General features: G+C 39.2%; 1 protein-coding gene across 1 annotated transcript; it reads left to right on the top strand.

The window, feature by feature from the left end:
* Positions 1 to 16125: 16125 nt before the first annotated feature.
* Positions 16126 to 20792, top strand: LOC140168726 (uncharacterized). The gene is made up of 4 exons (XM_072192135.1): positions 16126 to 16191; positions 17291 to 17402; positions 19521 to 19654; positions 20310 to 20792. Exons 1-4 carry the CDS (start codon positions 16126 to 16128, stop codon positions 20790 to 20792), a joined length of 795 nt encoding a protein of 264 aa, XP_072048236.1.
* The last annotated feature ends 453 nt before the right edge of the window (positions 20793 to 21245 follow it).

Below are 21245 nucleotides of genomic sequence, written 5' to 3'. Positions count from 1 at the left end.
TTATTTAGACCCTATTAGTTACCGTAGGGGCTGGCATTTTTCTTCGGAAGGGGGGGGGGTCCCAAGTATGTCGGAGACCGAGTCAATTTTTTATGACCCCTATCGCGGGCAAAAATTTTTTACCCCCCCCCCCATCTTGGGTCGACCCCCCCCCCCCCTTCCACCTTCACAGACTCAAGACAAATTATTCATTGCTATGTTATGGACTAATTTCAAGTTATGCACTCCAATTTTTGGAAAACACGTTTTCTAATATCTTTTATATCATTATCAAAATTAACATAAATATTAAATTTATGATATTTTATCCCGTTTACATTGGGCAAAAGTGGTAATCTTAAGTCATAATCGACTTAGGCCTAAATTTGTATCATAGGCCTAGTGTAAACAGGTATGGGGAAGGTGGGGCATAACGGACCCCCGGGGCAAAACGGACCCAAAGGGAAAATAGGCCTTGGCAATACTGTCGTCTATGCAAATTATATCGAGGAACACAAGTATGGCCACGCAGAATTACAACAAAAACTAGAAGGCTATATATTTGTACACAAATACGGCTATACCCGCATGTACCCAAACTTACAGTCCTTATTTGCTGAGGACTTAAAATAAAGAAATTGTAAAAAGTCGCCCAATTGGGCAGAAAATGTGTAAAAAGTGAAAGTCAAAGTCACAAGCTTTAATTGAATGTAGGTTGCACTGTCGTAGCACTGTCGTAGCACTTAAAATAAAGAAATTGTAAAAAGTCCCCTCACAGGGGAGTCGTCTCTCTTATTCTCCATAGGGTGCTGTTGTCAGTCTCTCTTACTCACAGTGAGGCTATGCAATATGATTCAGGGGAAACTATTCCAGAGGGAGTATGTAAATTAAATGGAACAGCCAATGGGTATGTAATTTAACTGGAACAGCCTCAACGCTTCACGCTGGTATTTCCAATTATGATAATACGATCTGTCTGTTTAGTCCTACGTGTGTGGGGTGGATGGGCGTGTGGGTGTTAGTAACAATATACTTCTCAGGTGCTACCTGTATCCACATTCTGAGCCCAGAAGCTGCTTTCTTTGATGAGAAACGGCCCGCCCTTTGTTTTAACATTTGGGGCCCTGGGGCCCAATATATATGACTTATGGGGCTCATGTACATATGTTAAAGTATGATTCTCAAGTGCTATCAGTAGACTCAAGCTGGGCATTGTAGCTGCTTTATATACTGAGTAACGGCCGGCCCTATGTTTTAGCGTTTGGGGCCCTGGGGCCCATATTATGTGACATATGGGGATTATATATACATATAACAATATAATACTAAAGACCTATCTGTGTACCAAATCTGAACCCTGTAGCTGCTTTATTTACTGAGTAATGGCTGGCCCTATGTTTTAGCATTTGGGGCCCTGGGGCCCATATTATGTGGTATATGGGGCTCATATGTACATATAACAATGAAATTCTCAGGTGCAATCTGTGTACAAACTCTGAGCCCTAAAGCTGCTTTAACTGATGAGAAACGGCCGGCCCTTTGTTTTAATATGTGGGGCCCTGGGGCCCATATTTTTTTACTTATGAGGCTCATGTACATATGTTGAAGTATAATTCTCAAGTGCTATCAGTAAACTCAAGCTGGGCATTGTAGCTGCTTTATTTACTGAGTAACGGCCGGCCCTATGTTTTAGCGTTTGCGGCCTTGGGGCCCATATTATGTGACATATGGGGGTTATACATACATTTGACAATACAATACTAAATACCTACCTGTGTACCAAATCTGAACCCTGTAGCTACTTTATTTGCTGAGAAACGGCCGGCCCTTTGTTTTAACATTTTGGCCCCTGGGGCCCCTAGCCTTGTAAATCTGGGGCCAAAACGGGCAAAAGGCACATCTACAACTTAGGGCCCATACATATGCCATGTATGAGCCCTAGTGATCTTGTACTTTTAGAGCTAGGCTTGTCAATCTGTTGCACCATATTGTAACATTTGGGCCCCTGGGGCCCATAATATATAACATATGGGGCTCTTGTATATTTGTAAATATAGAGTGCCCCTAGGGCTATCAGTGTACCAACTGAGGGCCCTGAGGCTGCTTCATTTGATGAGAAATGGCGTGCTCTGTATTTTCACATTTGGGCCCCTGGGGCCCGTGACCTTGACCTCTGGGGCCAAGATGGGCAAAAGGCACTTCTACAGGGGTAGGGCCCATAAGTGTACCACATATGGGCCCCAGGGCCTTTGTAGTTTTAGCGCTAGCCTTGACAGAATGATGTGTTTGATGGAGAAGGAGAAGGAGGAGGAGAAGAAGAACTAGAAGGCTATATATTTGTACACAAATACGGCTATACCCGCATGTACCCAAACTTACAGTCCTTATTTGCTGAGGACTTAAAATAAAGAAATTGTAAAAGTCGCCCAATTGGGCAGAAAATGTGTAAAAGTGAAAGTCCAAGTCACAAGCTTTAATTGAATGTAGGTTGCACTGTCGTAGCACTTAAAATAAAGAAATTGTAAAAAGTCCCCTCACAGGGGAGTCGTCTCTCTTATTCTCCATAGGGTGCTGTTGTCAGTCTCTCTTACTCACAGTGAGGCTATGCAATATGATTTAGGGGAAACTATTCCAGAGGGAGTATGTAAATTAAATGGAACAGCCATTTCAGAGGGAGTATGTAAATTATACGGAACAGCCTTTTGGGGGCCATTTCAGAGGGAGTATGTAAATTAAATGGAACAGCCAATGGGTATGTAATTTAACTGGAACAGCCTTAACGCTTCACGCTGGTATTTCCAATTATGATAATATGATCTGTCTGTTTAGTCCTACGTGTGTGGGGTGGATGGGCGTGTGGGTGTTAGTAACAATATACTTCTCAGGTGCTATCTGTGTACATATTCTGAGCCCGGAAGCTGCTTTCTTTGATGAGAAACGGCCGGCCCTTTGTTTTAACATTTGGGGCCCTGGGGCCCAATATATATGACTTATGGGGCTCATGTACATATGTTAAAGTATGATTCTCAAGTGCTATCAGTAGACTCAAGCTGGGCATTGTAGCTGCTTTATATACTGAGTAACGGCCGGCCCTATGTTTTAGCGTTTGGGGCCCTGGGGCCCATATTATGTGACATATGGGGATTATATATACATATGACAATATAATACTAAAGACCTATCTGTGTACCAAATCTGAACCCTGTAGCTGCTTTATTTACTGAGTAATGGCTGGCCCTATGTTTTAGCATTTGGGGCCCTGGGCCCATATTATGTGGTATATGGGGCTCATATGTACATATAACAATGAAATTCTCAGGTGCAATCTGTGTACAAACTCTGAGCCCTAAAGCTGCTTTAACTGATGAGAAACAGCCGGCCCTTTGTTTTAACATGTGGGGCCCTGGGGCCCATATTTTTTTACTTATGAGGCTCATGTTCATATGTTGAAGTATAATTCTCAAGTGCTATCAGTAAACTCAAGCTGGGCATTGTAGCTGCTTTATTTACTGAGTAACGGCCGGCCCTATGTTTTAGCGTTTGGGGCCTTGGGGCCCATATTATGTGACATATGGGGGTTATACATACATTTGACAATACAATACTAAAGACCTACCTGTGTACCAAATCTGAACCCTGTAGCTACTTTATTTGCTGAGAAACGGCCGGCCCTTTGTTTTAACATTTTGGCCCCTGGGGCCCCTAGCCTTGTAAATCTGGGGCCAAAACGGGCAAAAGGCACATCTACAACTTAGGGCCCATACATATGCCATGTATGAGCCCTAGTGATCTTGTACTTTTAGAGCTAGGCTTGTCAATCTGTTGCACCATATTGTAACATTTGGGCCCCTGGGGCCCATAATATATAACATATGGGGCTCTTGTATATTTGTAAATATAGAGTGCCCCTAGGGCTATCAGTGTACCAACTGAGGGCCCTGAGGCTGCTTCATTTGATGAGAAACGGCGTGCTTTGTATTTTCACATTTGGGCCCCTGGGGCCCGTGACCTTTGAGCCTCTGGGGCCAAGATGGGCAAAAGGACTTCTACAGGGTAGGGGAAGAGTGTACCACATATGGGCCCCAGGGCCTTTATAGTTTTAGCGCTAGCCTTGACAGAATGATGTGTTTGATGGAGAAGGAGAAGGAGAAGGAGAAGGAGAAGAAGGAGAAGAAACCAAAGGATAACAATATACCCGTCCATGCTTCGCATGCGGGTATAAGGAGAAGAAACCAAAGGATAACAATATACCCGTCCATGCTTCGCATGCGGGTATAATTTGATCTGAAACAATCTACTGACATCCGAGCAAGATCGAGTCAAAAAATTACAACCTGTCTGACGTAAGATATGAAGATGTTTAATGTGCTGAAATTTTACTTCATTAATATCGGATTCTTAAATAATTGTGTATATGTAAACACTAAGGTACTAGCTTTGACCTGTATGTACTGCATGGGCTATATGCTACAATGTATTATGCATGCAACCTATTCCTAAAAAATCGGGTATGGGGCAAAACGGAACCCCTAGTGTGGGGCATAACGGAACAGGGTTCCGTTTTACCCCGGGCGTTTTGCCCCACAGATGGGTTCCGTTTTGCCCCAATTGTACATAAATACGTCTTCACTCAAGGAAATGTAGGCGTTATCTAGGGGCCTACTCGAGCATGGTAAACACTTTGCTGAAACATAGGCATATTAAACTAGGCTTACAGATAGAATTAATGATTAAAAGTTAACTTACTCTACAGAGATGGGTAGGCCTACTCAATATTTCTTTCTAATCAAATATTGGTCATACATATTATAGGCCTACTAGGTCTATAAGAAGTTAACTCACTCCACAGAGATGGTAGGCCCACTTAATATTGTAACAGAATATAGGCCAACATATAACTAGGCCTAGGGCCTACCGATGGAACTACTGATATAAGTTTACACCCAGGGTTCCGTTTTGCCCCATAGGGGGGTTCCGTTTTGCCCCGATAGTGGGGCAAAACGGATGATTTTTTTTGAAAATATTTCTTCATTTTTATAAAAAACTGTAAGATTCAAGTTATATTGGTTAATGGTATATTAAAGGTAAATACAATCTTCAACTGAACATATAATTTTTACAGTCATATTACTTATGGTGACGTCACAGAGCATCCTTGAAGTTAGGTGTTCCGTTATGCCCCACCTTCCCCCTACAGTCGTAATAATTAGTTATAATTCTAAAGTCGTAATTACAATAATGACTTGTATCATCATTCATTTGAAGTGAATTCGTAATAATTCAAAATACAGCTCAGCTTAACCTAAAAAAATTAACGACTTTTGCCCAATGTTAGACTTAGATTATTCTGTTACCGGGGGGGGGCACTGGTCATTGACAAGAGGGTATCATGCGTGGCCACAAAGTCTCAAATAGCACCCTAAACAAGTATTTACGAGGTCTGAAAATGCACCCCTAAACAAGTATGACAAGTGGAATTTTATACCCTAAATAAGTATTGACATTATTTTTGCCCCCATTAAAAACAAGTAAAGCAGTCATATTTTGACTCTAAAACCCTAAAATCCTTTATTACATACTACATTTGTCTCAAAGGACCCAAAACACTGTGATTTATTGTACAAGGTACACCATTTTTCTTAAATTTCCTTGTTTTAGATACCCTATTCACGATACTTAAGTACAGTGCCTGATCATGAAAAAAGACCCTTTTTACTTGAATCTTTGGCCACGCATGATACCCCCTGGTCAATGACCAGTGGCCCCCCCCCTGGGTTCTGTTATCATAAATTTCATATGACAGGACACACTACTTGAATATCGAAACAATCAATTCTTTAAAGCAATATTATAACATTTTCAAACAAAATAGATTAGCATTTCTTTGCCATAAAATGTTAGCTTTTACTGTCAGATATATCCCTTTTATTTTTGAGCCGAACAACTACGGCAAAGAAAATTGGAATTTACTACCAGCGCACATGTCGCCAATACGTACCACGGCTTCAATCGGTCATGTTGTGGTACGACCCTTTGTTGTGTAGATCACCGTCCCACACGCCGTGACGTACTGTGTGTTATGAACATCGTGTATGCGTTCGACTAATAATTCCATCGTAATAATAAAGCGCTGAATCAGCCTTTAATTCAAAATCACGGATTTTGACAAAACTACAACACTTAGAGTCTTGATTTTTGCAGGGTATATTGGTTTAATAAAGTACAATTTAATCGTGTAAAAAAGGGAATTTTAAAAGTTCAGTGAGGGCGTCTTCCTCAGCAAATGTTATAATATGGCTTTAAGAGATGGGGTATGAACGTTTGGACAGTATTTATTGTGGGCCATTAGAGCACATCAGACATATCGAATGGTATTCTGAATACGAAGAATGTCCTTCTGATATCAAATAATTTGGATTTTTTGAAATTCGCAATGTAGGCCTAATTGATATTTTTGATATTTAACAGTACTCGAAATTTTATAAATCTGATGATTTATACTTAAAGTGTATGTAGGTGGGATGAAAAGCCGACGATCAATTGAAAATTTTAACCTTTCGTATATTGAAGATATGGATTTTGTTTTCCAAAATACCAAAAAAATTAGGTCTTTTTGGGAAAAAATCCATATCTTCAATATGAAAGGTCAACATTTTCAATTGATCGTCAACTTTTTCCTCCCAGCTACATACACTTTAAAATATATTATTAGATTTATAAAAATTACTTTTAAAAAAAGACTGTTATTATATCAAAAATGTGAAAAATATCAAATTTTAATAATTTGTCATAAAATTTGTATCATATCGTGAATTTAAAAAATGAAAATTATTTGATATCAGAAAGACATTCTTCGTATTCAGAATGCGATTCGATATGTCTGATGTGCTCTCATGTCCCACAAAAAATACTGTCGAAACGCTCATTCCAGATCCCTTAATTGTAGGCCTATATGAAATACAAAATACATGTATAGGGCAAAAGGAAACAACATGAATAAGTAAATAAATTATAATAAATAAAGTTACAATTATATATACTAGTAAATGAATAAAGAAAGAAAAAAGTATTCAAATAAACCAAATATTTATATGCTATAAATGTAAATGAAAGAAAATGAACAGAGAAAATAAAGAAAACCGTGTGACAAAAGCAAGAGAGATGGAAGTGGCACGAATAAAAAAAGGAGCAAGAGAGAGGCCTAATTTTTGTCATCCAGCGTCAACGCTACATGCAATTTAACGCGAACCTGTAAAGCGCGTCGCGCAGTTAGACGCACAGTTTGACGCAAGAACGCGAAAGATTCAGATTCAGATTCTATATTGACATTCACCTCACAAATAATCAAAAAAACAAACTAGAAACACTATATACATAAATACAAACATGAAACACCTTAAAATAACTTATACAAAATAATAATTTTAACTATTAATTATAAAGTAATTTATGCTACAAATATAATAACTTGACTGCTAGATTGACAAAACAATGCAATTAGTTAGTCCTACTGGTGCTTAACGTACGCTTATTAAATGCTGATGCAATAAAATTAGCTACTACATGAACAGTTTCATGATCATTAGCACTCATTATTAATTTGAATTTATCTAAGTCTGGTAAAATTAGAAAATTAAAGGCATCATCTAAATATTTATACATGTTATCTCGCAAATTGGTATAAAAAGGGCAACGTATAATAAAATGGAAAGATGACATGTACGCGAACATTACCTGACAACGCAGCTTGGCAACAAGATAAGACGGTAAACAAAGATGTCAGCGTTTGGTGTTGAAGGTTCAATTCTAACGATGTCCATGAAATTGACTAGATATTTAGAGAATGCACTTTCTAATCGTCATTTTGTGAAATGATCTATTGTTCATTTTACAAGCAGAATAGACACTGTAGCATTTGTTTTGAGGCACAAGATGAACGCCATCAATCGACAAAACAGGAATAAAAAGCCAGCCAATGTAGAGAAAGGCGCAGGATTGGTTGTTTTAGTAAATTTCCTATACTTAAGGTATAGGGAAATTTTACATTTCGCCACATACATAAATTGTACAAATAGCACAAATAGCTAGAAGTAAATGCAAAAGACAAGGGTTCAAAGGGCTTTAACGTACTGGCCATATAAGCAATTTTGAACTTAGATTATTTTTCTCATATCCTAGTTGCTTCCAATGATCGCTATTTGTGCAATTGGTGCAATTGGTGGAAAGGGCTTTAACGTGCCGACTATATAAGCAATTATGACATTGATCGCCAAGTCCCTTCTAGCCGTCAGCAATTTGTGCAATTTATGCAATTTTGAACTTAGATTATTTTTCTCATATCCTAGTTGCTTCCAATGATCGCTATTTGTGCAATTTGTGCAATTGGTGGAAAGGGCTTTAACGTGCCGACTATATAAGCAATTATGACATTGATCGCCAAGTCCCTTCTAGCCGTCAGCAATTTGTGCAATTTATGCAATTTTGAACTTAGATTATTTTTCTCATATCCTAGTTGCTTCCAATGATCGCTATTTGTGCAATTGGTGCAATTGGTGGAAAGGGCTTTAACGTGCCGACTATATAAGCAATTATGACATTGATCGCCAAGTCCCTTCTAGCCGTCAGCAATTTGTGCAATTTATGCAATTTGAACTTAGATTATTTTTCTCATATCCTAGTTGCTTCCAATGATCGCTATTTGTGCAATTTGTAAAAATTGCTTACGTACATGGCTATTTGTACTATTTGTACAAATTGCACACTTTCTTGCAACTGTAGGCAATTTGTGCAATTGACTGACATAAATGGCACAAATTGCAACACCTGTGGCTATTTATGCAATTTGTAAAATTGCTTACATACGTTGCTATTTGTGCTATTTGTACAAATTGCACACTTTCCTGCAACTGTAGGCTATTCGTGCAATTTACTGACATAAATTCCACAAATTGCAACACCTGTGACTATTTATGCAATTTGTGAAAATTGCTTAAGCAACTGGCTATTTGTGCAATTTGTGCTATTTATACAAATTGCACACTTTCTTGCAATTGAAGGCTATTTGTGCAATGACCAATCCTGCGCCTTTATGCCAATGTAGCGATAGTTGAATTTGGATTTGATGCAGACAAAGAATTTGGTGAGTAAAATGATATTAGGCAACGAAAACAAGTATAGGGCCGGCCGGTCTTTTTTTCTTTAGGCCTATTATAGGCCTACTTTAAGAACAAAAGTGGATTTTTTTTCATTACAAAAATACTTGACAAATTGGGTATTTTCCAGGGGTATTTTGAAAATCAGAAAACACCCATCGTCAAAATATGATCCGACGAATATGACCGACAACCCGCAGAATTGTTTGCTATAGGCTAAGTTCACGGGCAACATGCATGACATGTAGATGATCACGGCTAAGTTGACTAAACTAAGCCACCTACTTATACTTGTTGCAACCACCGGGTGCTCGATGGAATTTTGAAAGCCTGGTCACGATGGGTGAAACAGTCTCGAATGTTAGGCCAAAGAAAAAAAAAGGTTCGTCTCAAAGCTTGCGTGCGCGTTTGTAAAATCCCACGATTTGACAAAAAACAAATGCGGAAATTTTTTTTATTTCAAAAAAAATTTTTGTTTTGTTTTTCCAGAAAAAATCGGCGAAAATCAGACTTTTTCTCAATACCATGAAAAAGTCGGAATAAAAAATTTAAAAAAGAAAATCGCATTTCGCATTTGTTTTTAAATTTCTCGTGAGCTTTGAGACAAACCTTTTTTTTTTGGCCTTAGAGGGGATATGGTCATAGTTCAAGGGGCATCTCATTGAAAGCGTTCTTAAATTTGCACGTCGCACATTAGAGTCGATGTATTCTAAATTCTTGACTAGTGCACTATGATCAGTAGCGAAACATCATCCCGCTGTGTCTCCACATCCGCCTCTCTATATGCTCACTCCGATCGAGTCGGTGAACAGCCTGTGAACGTTTGTCAGTAGGCCCCTGCCTACCGACAAAGACTGTGCTAGATAAGTTCATTGCGGCAACATGTAGATGATCACGGCTAAGTTGACTAAACTAAGCCACCTAGGCCTACTTGTTGCAGCTACCGGGTGCTCGATGGAACTTTGAAGGCCTGGTCACGATGGGTGAAATCGGCTCGAATGTTAGAGGGGATGTGGTCATAGTTTAAGGGGCATCTCACCCAGCCTTTAGGTCTTAGGCTAGGAGGGGTTAGGATTAGGATTAGGCCTTAGATCGTAAGCTAGACTGGGGGATTAACTAGTCATGTTTCATATGTTTGGACTTGGGTCGGAGATTGCCCTACTTAGCCAGTGGTGTAACTATATTGTCCGTTAGTGACGTTAGGGAGTGGTGTATGACTACATGATGACGTTAGCTCATTTCGTTATGTGATGTCGCCAAAAGACATGATTAAAGTAATTGCATAAGGGTATGTGAATTGTAGACTGAAGACAAGTATACTTACATTAAGATTAGTTTGTGAATTGTATGATTAGTTGAGGGTGGTACTTATATTCAATGTTTGATTTGAATAATGTTCTTGAATTGTACACTGAAAAGTTATACTTAAATTAAGTGTAGTTTAAGGTGGTAGTATGTATCAATGTTTAATTTGAAGGCGTTCTTAAATTTGCACGCATTAGAGTCGATGTATTCTAAATTCTTATAGCAATGTGACCGAGCTAGTGCATCAGTACCGAAACATCATCCCGCTGTGCCTCCACATCCGCCTCTCTATATGCTCACTCCGATCGAGTCGGTGAACGTTTGTCAGTACCGACAAATACCCCCCCAGAACCGCTGTGCTTGATAAGTTCATGACGGCAACATGTAGATGATCACGGCTAAGTTGACTTAACTAAGCCACCTACTTGTTGCAGCTACCGGGTGCTCGATGGAACTTTGAAGGCCTGGTCACGATGGTTGAAACCAGCTCGAATGTTAGAGGGGATATGGTCATAGTTTAAGGGGCATCTCACCCAGCCTTTAGGTCTTAGGCTAGGAGGGGTTAGGATTAGGATTAGGCCTTAGTTCGTAAGCTAGACTGGGGAATTAACTAGTCATGTTTCATATGTTTGGGCTTGGGTCGGAGATTGCCCTACTTGGCCAGTGGTGTGAGTGACTATGTTGTCCGGTAGTGACGTTAGGAGTGGTGTATGACTACATGATGTCGTTAGCTCATTTCGTTATGTGATGTCGCCAAACGACATGATTAAAGTGATTGCATAAGGGTATGTGATTGTAGACTGAAGATAAGTACTTACATTAAGATTAGTTTGTGAATTGTATGATTAGTTGAAGGTGGTACTTATATTCAATGTTTGATTTGAATAATGTTCTTGAATTGTACACTGAAAAGTAGTACTTAAATTAAGAGTAGTTTAAGGTGTATCAATGTTTAATTTGAAGGCGTTCTTAAATTTGCACGTATTAGAGTCGATGTATTCTAAATTCTTATAGCAATGTGACCGAGCTAGTGCATCAGTAGCGAAACATCATCCCGCTGTGCCTCCACATCCGCCTCTCTATATGCTCACTCCGATCGAGTCGGTGAACGTTTGTCAGTACCGACAAAGACCCCCCAGAACCGCCGTGCTAGATAAGTTCATGGCGGCAACATGTAGATGATCACGGCTAACTTGACTTCACTAAGCCACCTACTTGTTGCAGCTACCGGGTGCTCGATGGAACTTTGAAGGCCTGGTCACGATGGGTGAAACCGGCTCGAATGTTAGAGTGGATATGGTCATAGTTTAAGGGGCATCTCACCCAGCCTTTAGGTCTTAGGCTAGGAGGGGTTAGGATTAGGCCTTAGTTCATAAGCTAGATTGGGGATTAACTAGTCATGTTTCATATGTTTGGGCTTGGGTCGGAGATTGCCCTACTTGGCCAGTGGTGTGAGTGACTATATTGTCCGGTAGTGACGTTAGGGAGTGGTGTATGACTACATGATGTCGTTAGCTCATTTCGTTATGTGATGTCGCCAAACGACATGATTAAAGTGATTGCATAAGGGTATGTGATTTTAGACTGAAGATAAGTACTTACATTAAGATTAGTTTGTGAATTGTATGATTAGTTGAAGGTGGTACTTATATTCAATGTTTGATTTGAATAATGTTCTTGAATTGTACACTGAAAAGTAGTACTTAAATTAAGTGTAGTTTAAGGTGGTATAGTATGTATCAATGTTTAATTTGAAGGCGTTCTTAAATTTGCACGTCGCACATTAGAGTCGATGTATTCTAAATTCTTATAGCAATGTGACCGAGCTAGTACATCAGTAGCGAAACATCATCCCGCTGTGGCTCCACATCCGCCTCTCTATTATGCTCACTCCGATCGAGTCGGTGAACGTTTGTCAGTACCGACAAAGACCCCCCAGAACCGCTGTGCTAGATAAGTTCAAGGCGGCAACATGTAGTTGATCACGGCTAAGTTGACTTAACTAAGCCACCTACTTGTTGCAGCCACCGGGTGCTCGATGGAACTTTGAAGGCCTGGTCACGATGTGTGAAACCGGCTCGAATGTTAGAGGGGATATGGTCATAGTTTAAGAGGCATCTCACCCAGCCTTTAGGTCTTAGGCTAGAGAGGTTAGGATTAGGCCTTAGTTCATAAGCTAGATTGGGGGATTAACTAGTCATGTTTCATGTTTGGGCTTGGGTCGGAGATTGCCCTACTTGGCCAGTGGTGTGAGTGACTATATTGTCCGGTAGTGACGTTAGGGAGTGGTGTATGACTACATGATGTCGTTAGCTCATTTCGTTATGTGATGTCGCCAAACGACATGATTAAAGTGATTGCATAAGGGTATGTGATTGTAGACTGAAGATAAGTACTTACATTAAGATTAGTTTGTGAATTGTATGATTAGTTGAAGGTGGTACTTATATTCAATGTTTGATTTGAATAATGTTCTTGAATTGTACACTGAAAAGTAGTACTTAAATTAAGAGTAGTTTAAGGTGTATCAATGTTTAATTTGAAGGCGTTCTTAAATTTGCACGTATTAGAGTCGATGTATTCTAAATTCTTATAGCAATGTGACCGAGCTAGTGCATCAGTAGCGAAACATCATCCCGCTGTGCCTCCACATCCGCCTCTCTATATGCTCACTCCGATCGAGTCGGTGAACGTTTGTCAGTACGGACAAAGACCCCCCAGAACCGCCGTGCTAGATAAGTTCATGGCGGCAACATGTAGATGATCACGGCTAACTTGACTTCACTAAGCCACCTACTTGTTGCAGCTACCGGGTGCTCGATGGAACTTTGAAGGCCTGGGCGGCGTTTCATAAAGAATTACACTTAAGTTTAAACTTAAATCAAGTCCCGTTAAAATTAAACTTACGCTAAGTTTAATTTTAACTGGGCGTTTCAGAAAATTAGACTTAAGCCAAGGTTAATTTCAACCAATCAATTAGCTAAATTGTAGTAACGAGACTAATTTTGATGCATCTGTGACGTCATTTTGACAGAGGGTTTTTCAACTTTCTAAAATCTGCCGGTTTTCCCCGCTTAGAAAATTTTCGTGGTAAGTATTTCCTGAATATTTCATAAAATGTACTTTCTTTTCAACATAAATCTCAAGAATATTTAAGAATTAGTCACTTAGTATGCATTGAGGCGCTATTTGATAAATAAGAATCTTACTTTGTGTGATTATTTTGCCATTTTTCGGTTCGATTTTTGGTGAAAATTCTTCAATGGGGTTTCCTATGCTATACCATTGTGTACATTAGCAACACGGCGTGATTCATCGAAGCCAAACGATGAACTGGTAAATTTAGTATGAATTCATCGTAGTTGTGAGCATATTATATACGTATAACAGCTTATCTCTCACAGTAAAATAGTCTTCATTTTTACGACAGTATTGCATGTCTTGTTGACAACTTTTGTACACTACAGTACACGACCAAACAAGCATGACATGATGATTGTAGTATAATGAGTAAGCTTTTATACAAGTACCGGTACATGACATGTGTAGTATATAGCCTTGTTGTACGACAGTGTTGGTTGAAACTGTTGAATATTATCTTGTTCTATCTAGTATAGTTCCAGTAACTGTAACTCGGCATACGTACCGTTGATGTCATTAGGTTTATGATAAAGACTGAAGTCTTGCTGGCAGGACTAGTTGTAGCACAGGGTAGCACAGACTACAGACAACAGTCAGAGAGTACAACTAGTAAAAAGTAAGCTTAATTTCCAGAAAACCAGCAAGCGTCATATGTCAAATGTCATTATACTCTAAAACATGTTTACACACGCCTTGCTCAAGAACTATAGGTTTGAATTTGCACACGATAGATACGCATTCGATGCTAGAGTGCGTTGCTATCATTTTTCGGTCTGACGGCGGTGCAACAGAGGTTATAAATTTATACTGTTTTAAATGTGGAAATTTGGATGAAAGATTTTGCTGAAGTGTAATTATAGCAATATTTTTGATGCAATCGCCTGTCGTTAGGCTGGCACTGAACTTCCGTTGATTTACATGGTGTCATGCTTCAGCGAATCCGACTAGATTTTGAATGGTCTAGCCTAGAATGTGAAGCTATCAGTGAGCAAATTCTTGGCTAGACTTCTCGAGCAATTATTTAACACATGCCTTGGCATTTGTAGCCATATTCATCATATTGTAATATTTATATAAAATATATTAACACTCCGATTCAGTTACGATTGTCTTGTTGCCAATTTAGTACAGACTACAGAGAGTGTAAATATCAAGTAGAAGCTTAATTTCCAGAAAACCAGCAAACGTCATAATGTCAAATGTCATTATACTCTAAAACATGTTTACACACGCCTTGGCATTTGTAGCCATATTAATTTTAGTAAAGTGAAGACAATATACCAGCGCCTAAAGCGTGTTTATACTCAGGACTTCCTTCCTGATACATGCTTGCCTCAACAGTTTGAGTATAGTTGCACGTGCACGATCCTGGAACCTAGGATAGTTGAGTGTATCGTATCACGGATACGATCATTTGATGTGTGTGTTTAACCCTCCCTCCCCACATTACTGTGTTATGAACATCGCTATGCGGTGCGTGTTAGACCAATATATTTCCATCGTTAGGGTCAGTAATTTGCAATCAAGTGCGAGAATCCTAAATTGGATCGATTCTCCCAGTGGAATTTTGCAGTTATCTCACCACATAAAAACTTTGCATGATAAACTGAAATATTCAATTTTGTTGACGATCATCGAATCTTTGCGAGACAATGGATTCTCGGATTCTCGCCAATTCTCACGGATTCTTACCGAATTTATGACATGACATGTGGGAGGCGAGTTAGCAGTGATGTAGTTCCTCGCTTTGCACCACTGAGGTCCCGGGTTCAAGCCCGGCACGCCCAGGACTCATGTGCATTTGCTTTATCCCGATCCATGCTCGCTCTAGCAGGTTTTCTCCGGGATCTCCGGTTTCCTCCTGCTTTCAAAATCGGCGATTAGTTGTTTCGTTATCAAAAACTTCCTTCACCCAATGGAATTTGGGGAGCTGCAGAAAATGGGTGGATGTTAAAATCTAAGTGCGGATAGGTTTGTGCCGGGTTCGGCTGCAACTAGCCTAGTTGATGCGATCTGATTGTGATGATTCACCACATAGCGAAATTACAGCGCTTTGAATCCTCTGGAAAAGCGCTATGTAAATTCTGAAATTTATTTAATTTATTTATGTATCGATCCGATTCCGGGTATTGATTTAGTTTCCTGCTGTGTACAATCTACTGGTAATTATTTTACCAGGCGATGTCGATCTGGAACATGAGTTTACAATATTTTCTATGTAGTTGACGTTCATTTATCATGGGCAATAAGGGATGCCCTGAAATTAATTTTAGGTCCAAAAGGAGGTTCTGAAATAATATGTTAATTTTCCTTTTTGCTTATTATTGCTGTTATTGGTTTCCCGAAATGATTTTATTACAATTCAAGCACTCCCCTCATCCTTGGAAAATGTGGTGGACTTGTTGGGAATTTAAGCTGGGATTACAAAATGTTCCACAGCCTAGTTTATCATGCAATCCTAAATAATAGGACACTTGTGGTCTTTTCATTTTTCTTCATTACAGATAATTTTAAGCTTTAAGTTAACACAGATCGGTAATCATGGAGAATGACCAGAACTACAAGCAAACAACAGAAGCAGAAGCAGAAGAAAGACAAGAAGGTCAATGGAGAAGTAAGTTTGTGTTAAATGTTACCGATGATTGATAATCGCTATTCTAATACCCCTATCCTCCTGACTGTATACTTTGGCAACAAAGAGGAAGTTTTGATAGTGTAATTCTTCTTCTTTCTGTGTGATTGGAGTGTCTATTTAGTTATACCTGCATGCGAAGCATGGACGGGTATATTGCCATCTTCTGGAATGGCCCCAAAATGGACTGTTCCATTTCATTTACATACTCCCTCTGAAATGGCTGTTCCATTTAATTTACATACTCCCTCTGGAATAGTTTTCCCTAATCATATTGCATAGCCTCACTGTGAATAAGAGAGACTGACAGTAGCAATCTATGGAGAGTAAGAGGCGACTCCCCTGGTAGGGGACTTTTTACAATTTCTTCATTTTAAGTGCTACTGCTACTGAGAGTGCAACCTACATTAAATTAAAGCTTGTGACTTGGACTTTCACTTTTTACACATTTTCCCGCCCAATTGTCCGACTTTTTACAATTTCTTTATTTTAAGTCCTCAGCAAAAAAGGACTGTAAGTAGGGTAAATTAGTAAAGACTGTCGTATGGGCATGGAATTTGGTGGGTACAGTCAATATTCAGAGCCAAATTTTTGGAAGGTCATTTTCGGGGTCATCTGAGGTCATCCAGGGGTCATCTGAGGTCAAATTAGTAAAAACTGTACAGTCAACATTTAGAACCAATTTTTGGAAGGTCATTTTGGGGTCACCAGGGATCATCTGAGGTCAAATTAGTATAAACTACTATATGGGCATGAAACTTGGTGGGTGCAGTCAACATTTAGAGCCAAATGTTTTTGGGTTATTTTTGGGGTCATCCGGGGTCACCCAGGAGTCATTGAAAGGTTGTTTTGGGGTCATCCAGGTGTCATCTAAGGTCAAATTCAGTCTCCTCTTTTAGGCTTGAAGCTTTGTATCAACTTGTGAATTCCACATCACTCCCTTTGGTGGAGCATCACGGTCGACACACAGCATCGAAACCGCGACATCCGAGAACCGCGGTCCATCTAGTTTAGTGTTGATTCATGTAATTAAAATGAATTAAAATTGTACTAAAATATTTGTTTCGTTTTATTATTTCAGGAAGGAAAGAAGAGGAACAAGAATTTTAGTGAAGAAGAAATATTCTTGCTCATAGAATTTATTAAGGAGCCAGAAAATGGCAAGGCTTTATTCAGCGCTGCCAAGCACAGCAGTGGGAAGGTAATGAATGATAATATAATTTTTCTTCTCTATATGTCGTGTTTACCCGCTGTTGTACACATCGGCTATCAAGTTGTGATGGGCAAAGTCTACCATGGTGTACCATGCCTGGTGTACCATTGTTCATGGTTCCTCATCAGCAAGAGGCATTGCTGCAAGTGTATGTTGCAGTGTCTGGGGCTCAGTGCCACAATCACAAATGCAATGAAGTATCCCCATTTGATCATTGCTCATGGTTCTTTTGCTCCTATTGGTTTGACTCCTTTACCTTTAGGCCTGTCATATGTATGGAAGAACAACTCAAGTTCATCCTCTGTGTCTATTGGGCATGTGAAAAATAGCATGTATGAAAGAATCAACCCAAGTCCATGATTTGAGTCTTGTAACACATTGATTGAAATCCAGTATGTATAAAAGTCCACTTGTAACACATTTATTGCTGAAGAGTGACTTTTGAAGAAAAAAAATGGGTTTAATCAAGGAAAGTGTGTGGTTTATATTACATGACAGAATGCTTATCAACATTATACATAACTGTGTGCTTTATTTTGTATTATCTTACTAGTGGTAATCTCATTCCAACATTATTGTCTTTGTATATGATTCAAAAAACCACCCAAGTCCAGAATTTAAAATGAACCCCACGAAGTCCCTGAAATGCTAATCGTCATACCTAATACAGTTTAACCCACCCATTTGCACGCATAACTTACCATATTGACCATGTAAATCTAACTGAAGGAAATAAAATGGATACACAGGTTTTTTCTCAAAATCACTTCCCATGGACTTGGGTGGGTTTTGGATTCATGTATTCAATTATAATATTGTAAAATTGTAATTCAATTTAAATACATTCCCTAGCCTTTAGGCACATGTGGAAAGATCTTAACTTACCACCAGGCTGGGAAATAAGAAGTGCTGGACCAGGGGCTACTTTGTAAAAAAAAAAGCCACTGGTTCACGGGTTTTTTGTATGGAACCAGGGGCTATTTTCAATGAACCAGGGGCTATATTCGATGGATGGGAAAATTTGTTGTGTACATTTTGATACCTCACTCAATCAGGATGGGAAATAAGAAGCACCAGACCAGAAAAAAAATAGCCCCTGGTTCACGGGGTTTTACATGGGACCAGGGCTATTTTCAATCATTACGTTTTGTTACCTGGAGAGATTTGATCATTGTTTTCCTTAGGTTGAGAAGAGAAAGCGGCATGCTGGGGAGAGCGGCCAAATATGTATGAAAGCAACCTCCCAGGCCCCAACAGAAAGAACAGGGGAGGAGATGCGGACAAAGTGGTCCAACTTAAAGACTAATGCATTACGATCACGAAGATTTTACTGAATAAGACAGGTGAGTATTGAAGTAATTATAGGTTAATAATGTGTATCACTTGTTGGGAGTGAAATTGTACAAAATAATGCCTGCATACTGGGTTTTTGATGGTCTAACAGAGGGGTGCATTAGACGTATATAAACATCTCAGTACAGGTGCATACATGAATATTTTGCACAATTTCTCGAGCAACAAGTGATATGCATTTATTAACCTATTTCACAAGGGGTGTATGTGGTCCCTGTGTGAAAATAAGCACAAAAATTGTTCCCCACAAGGAAATTTCCTGTGTGCTTGATTATATTTACACCACAAGTATACTATGGTAAGTGTATTAGGACCCCCCAGGAGGTTTCCATTAGGGTATCTGGTGCGTAGATGCACTATTACACAGTACCTCCATATTTAGGTACCCCATATGTACCCTGGTGTGGGTAGGCGTGTAAGGAAAGCAGGCAGTCGCAAAAGCAGGTGAGACTTGTGGTTCGAGAACCGCCTTGTTATAACAAAATTGTCACTAAAAATGTTGGAAAATAGAATCAAATATAAATGCAGTATTTCTGCTCAAATATTGAGGAAATGAAGCTCATACAAAGGAAAAGGTATGATTCAATACGTGAAATCCAAAAGCTCACTTTAATAGGTTGAATGAGGTAAGATAAGTTCTCACGGAATAAATCCTTGTTTTCTCTTTAGTTGTTAAAATTATTGTGCAATTTCAAGGTTTATCAAAGCATTAATTGCATACATTTTATTGTTATCCTTTCTTCAGGAGGTGGACCACCCTTTAAGGGGAATATCCTGGTATGTCAAAAGGTGCTGGAGGTATGTGCCCACCAAACCAAGCACGGGATCACTTCCCAACATCGTGGGGAAAGCGACCCATTTGGCTTTGATGGGCCTCAGGTAAATATTAATATGAAATCAATTATTTTATGTTGCCATCACAACCAAGAGTTAGCATAATAATTAGCGCTAATTTGCAAAAATCCACTAAATTTACAAAATAGATGCTAATAAGCGCAATTATAGGCAAAATATTAAATTCTCGATCATGAGAGCAAACTTGGGTATGCGACATATATTTGCGTCGGCGTACTCATAAAGACCGGCGCTTACGGCGCAAACACAGCTTTTGAGAATTGACCAATCACACGATCGTTGCTAGGCAAGGTCAAGGTCAAGGTGCGATTGTGTTATTCTATGAAAAGTACGCTGATGCAGAAGGTTCATCCTCTCATGATCGAGAATTGGTTATTTTGCCTATAACTGTAATTTGCGCATACTCACTAATTAGCCTAATTAGCGCTAATTAGCAAATACTCTGATAATAGTGCTAGTAATGTTAATTTATGGATAAGCACAATTTCATACGTTTTCACAATCATCTAGTACTTCTACCACCAGTATTCCATGTACCGTATTCACTCCATTAACTGCCCAGGGCGCTTAACAAAGTAATCTTGGGTGGGCGCTTATTTTTTATATTGTTTACATAATTACATATATAAATGGTGCGAATACGGTAGGTTGAATTTGATTATGATTTTTCTTTACACAGTCACAGGACTCACAGGACTCACAAGACTCACAAGACTCACAATCTTTGGCAGCATCATCATCGATATCAAAATCGACATCAGCAGCAGTATCATCAAAAACATCAGCAGCGTCATCATCATCAAAATCAGCACCAACATTGTCATCAAAATCAGCAGCACCATCATCATCAAAATCAGCAGCACCATCATCATCAAAATCAGCAGCACCATCATCATCAAAATCAGCTCCAACATCATCATCAAAATCAGCAGCAGCAGCAGCATCAGGAAAAGTAGTATCATCAGATTCAGATCCATTGCTGTCATGTTCCTCTGCAATCAGGCATGACGTTATTCAGGAGGAGTTCCTCCGGGTTGAGAAACAGAAAGTTGTCTTAATGAAAGAACAGCTTGAGACTGATAGGGCAGCACTTCAGGTGAACAGGGAGCCCCTAGCAGTTCAATCCCACATTTTAGAAGTTTTGAAATCTTGGCAATATTAATTATTAAAACAGTTTAAGTGAAACTCAAATTTAGTCCCATTTTCTGCTTGTTCCTTTAAAATTCCCACCCCAAAACTAAAGATTTTGCTGCCTAATGTAATCAACCCAAATTTATTAAATCAGCCAAATGTTTATGTATCCCTGGTAAAATGATTACACATTCAAGCTGTTCTTGCATTATCATTATTTTATGTTTTTAACCTTGGGAAACTTCTGCTGACTCACTCATGCTTGATTGCAGTGGTGCATACATTAGGGGCTGTGCAATAATTATAATGAACGAGGGAGATTAAATTTGGGGCATGAACTTTTTGGTCAGCCGAGAGGGGCAACTAGTTTTGGCCAGCCAAGGTTGTTGGAGGGGTGGCACACAATTTTTGGCAGACATCCATGTAAATATGCAAATTTTCATGCTCGCTGCGCTCACAATATATATCTAGGCAATTTTAGGTT

Source organism: Amphiura filiformis, chromosome 13 (assembly GCF_039555335.1).
Source record: "Amphiura filiformis chromosome 13, Afil_fr2py, whole genome shotgun sequence".
NCBI lineage: Eukaryota > Metazoa > Echinodermata > Ophiuroidea > Amphilepidida > Amphiuridae > Amphiura > Amphiura filiformis.
Note: the sequence above shows the minus strand (reverse complement) of the source record. Positions and strands in the feature narration are given on the sequence as shown.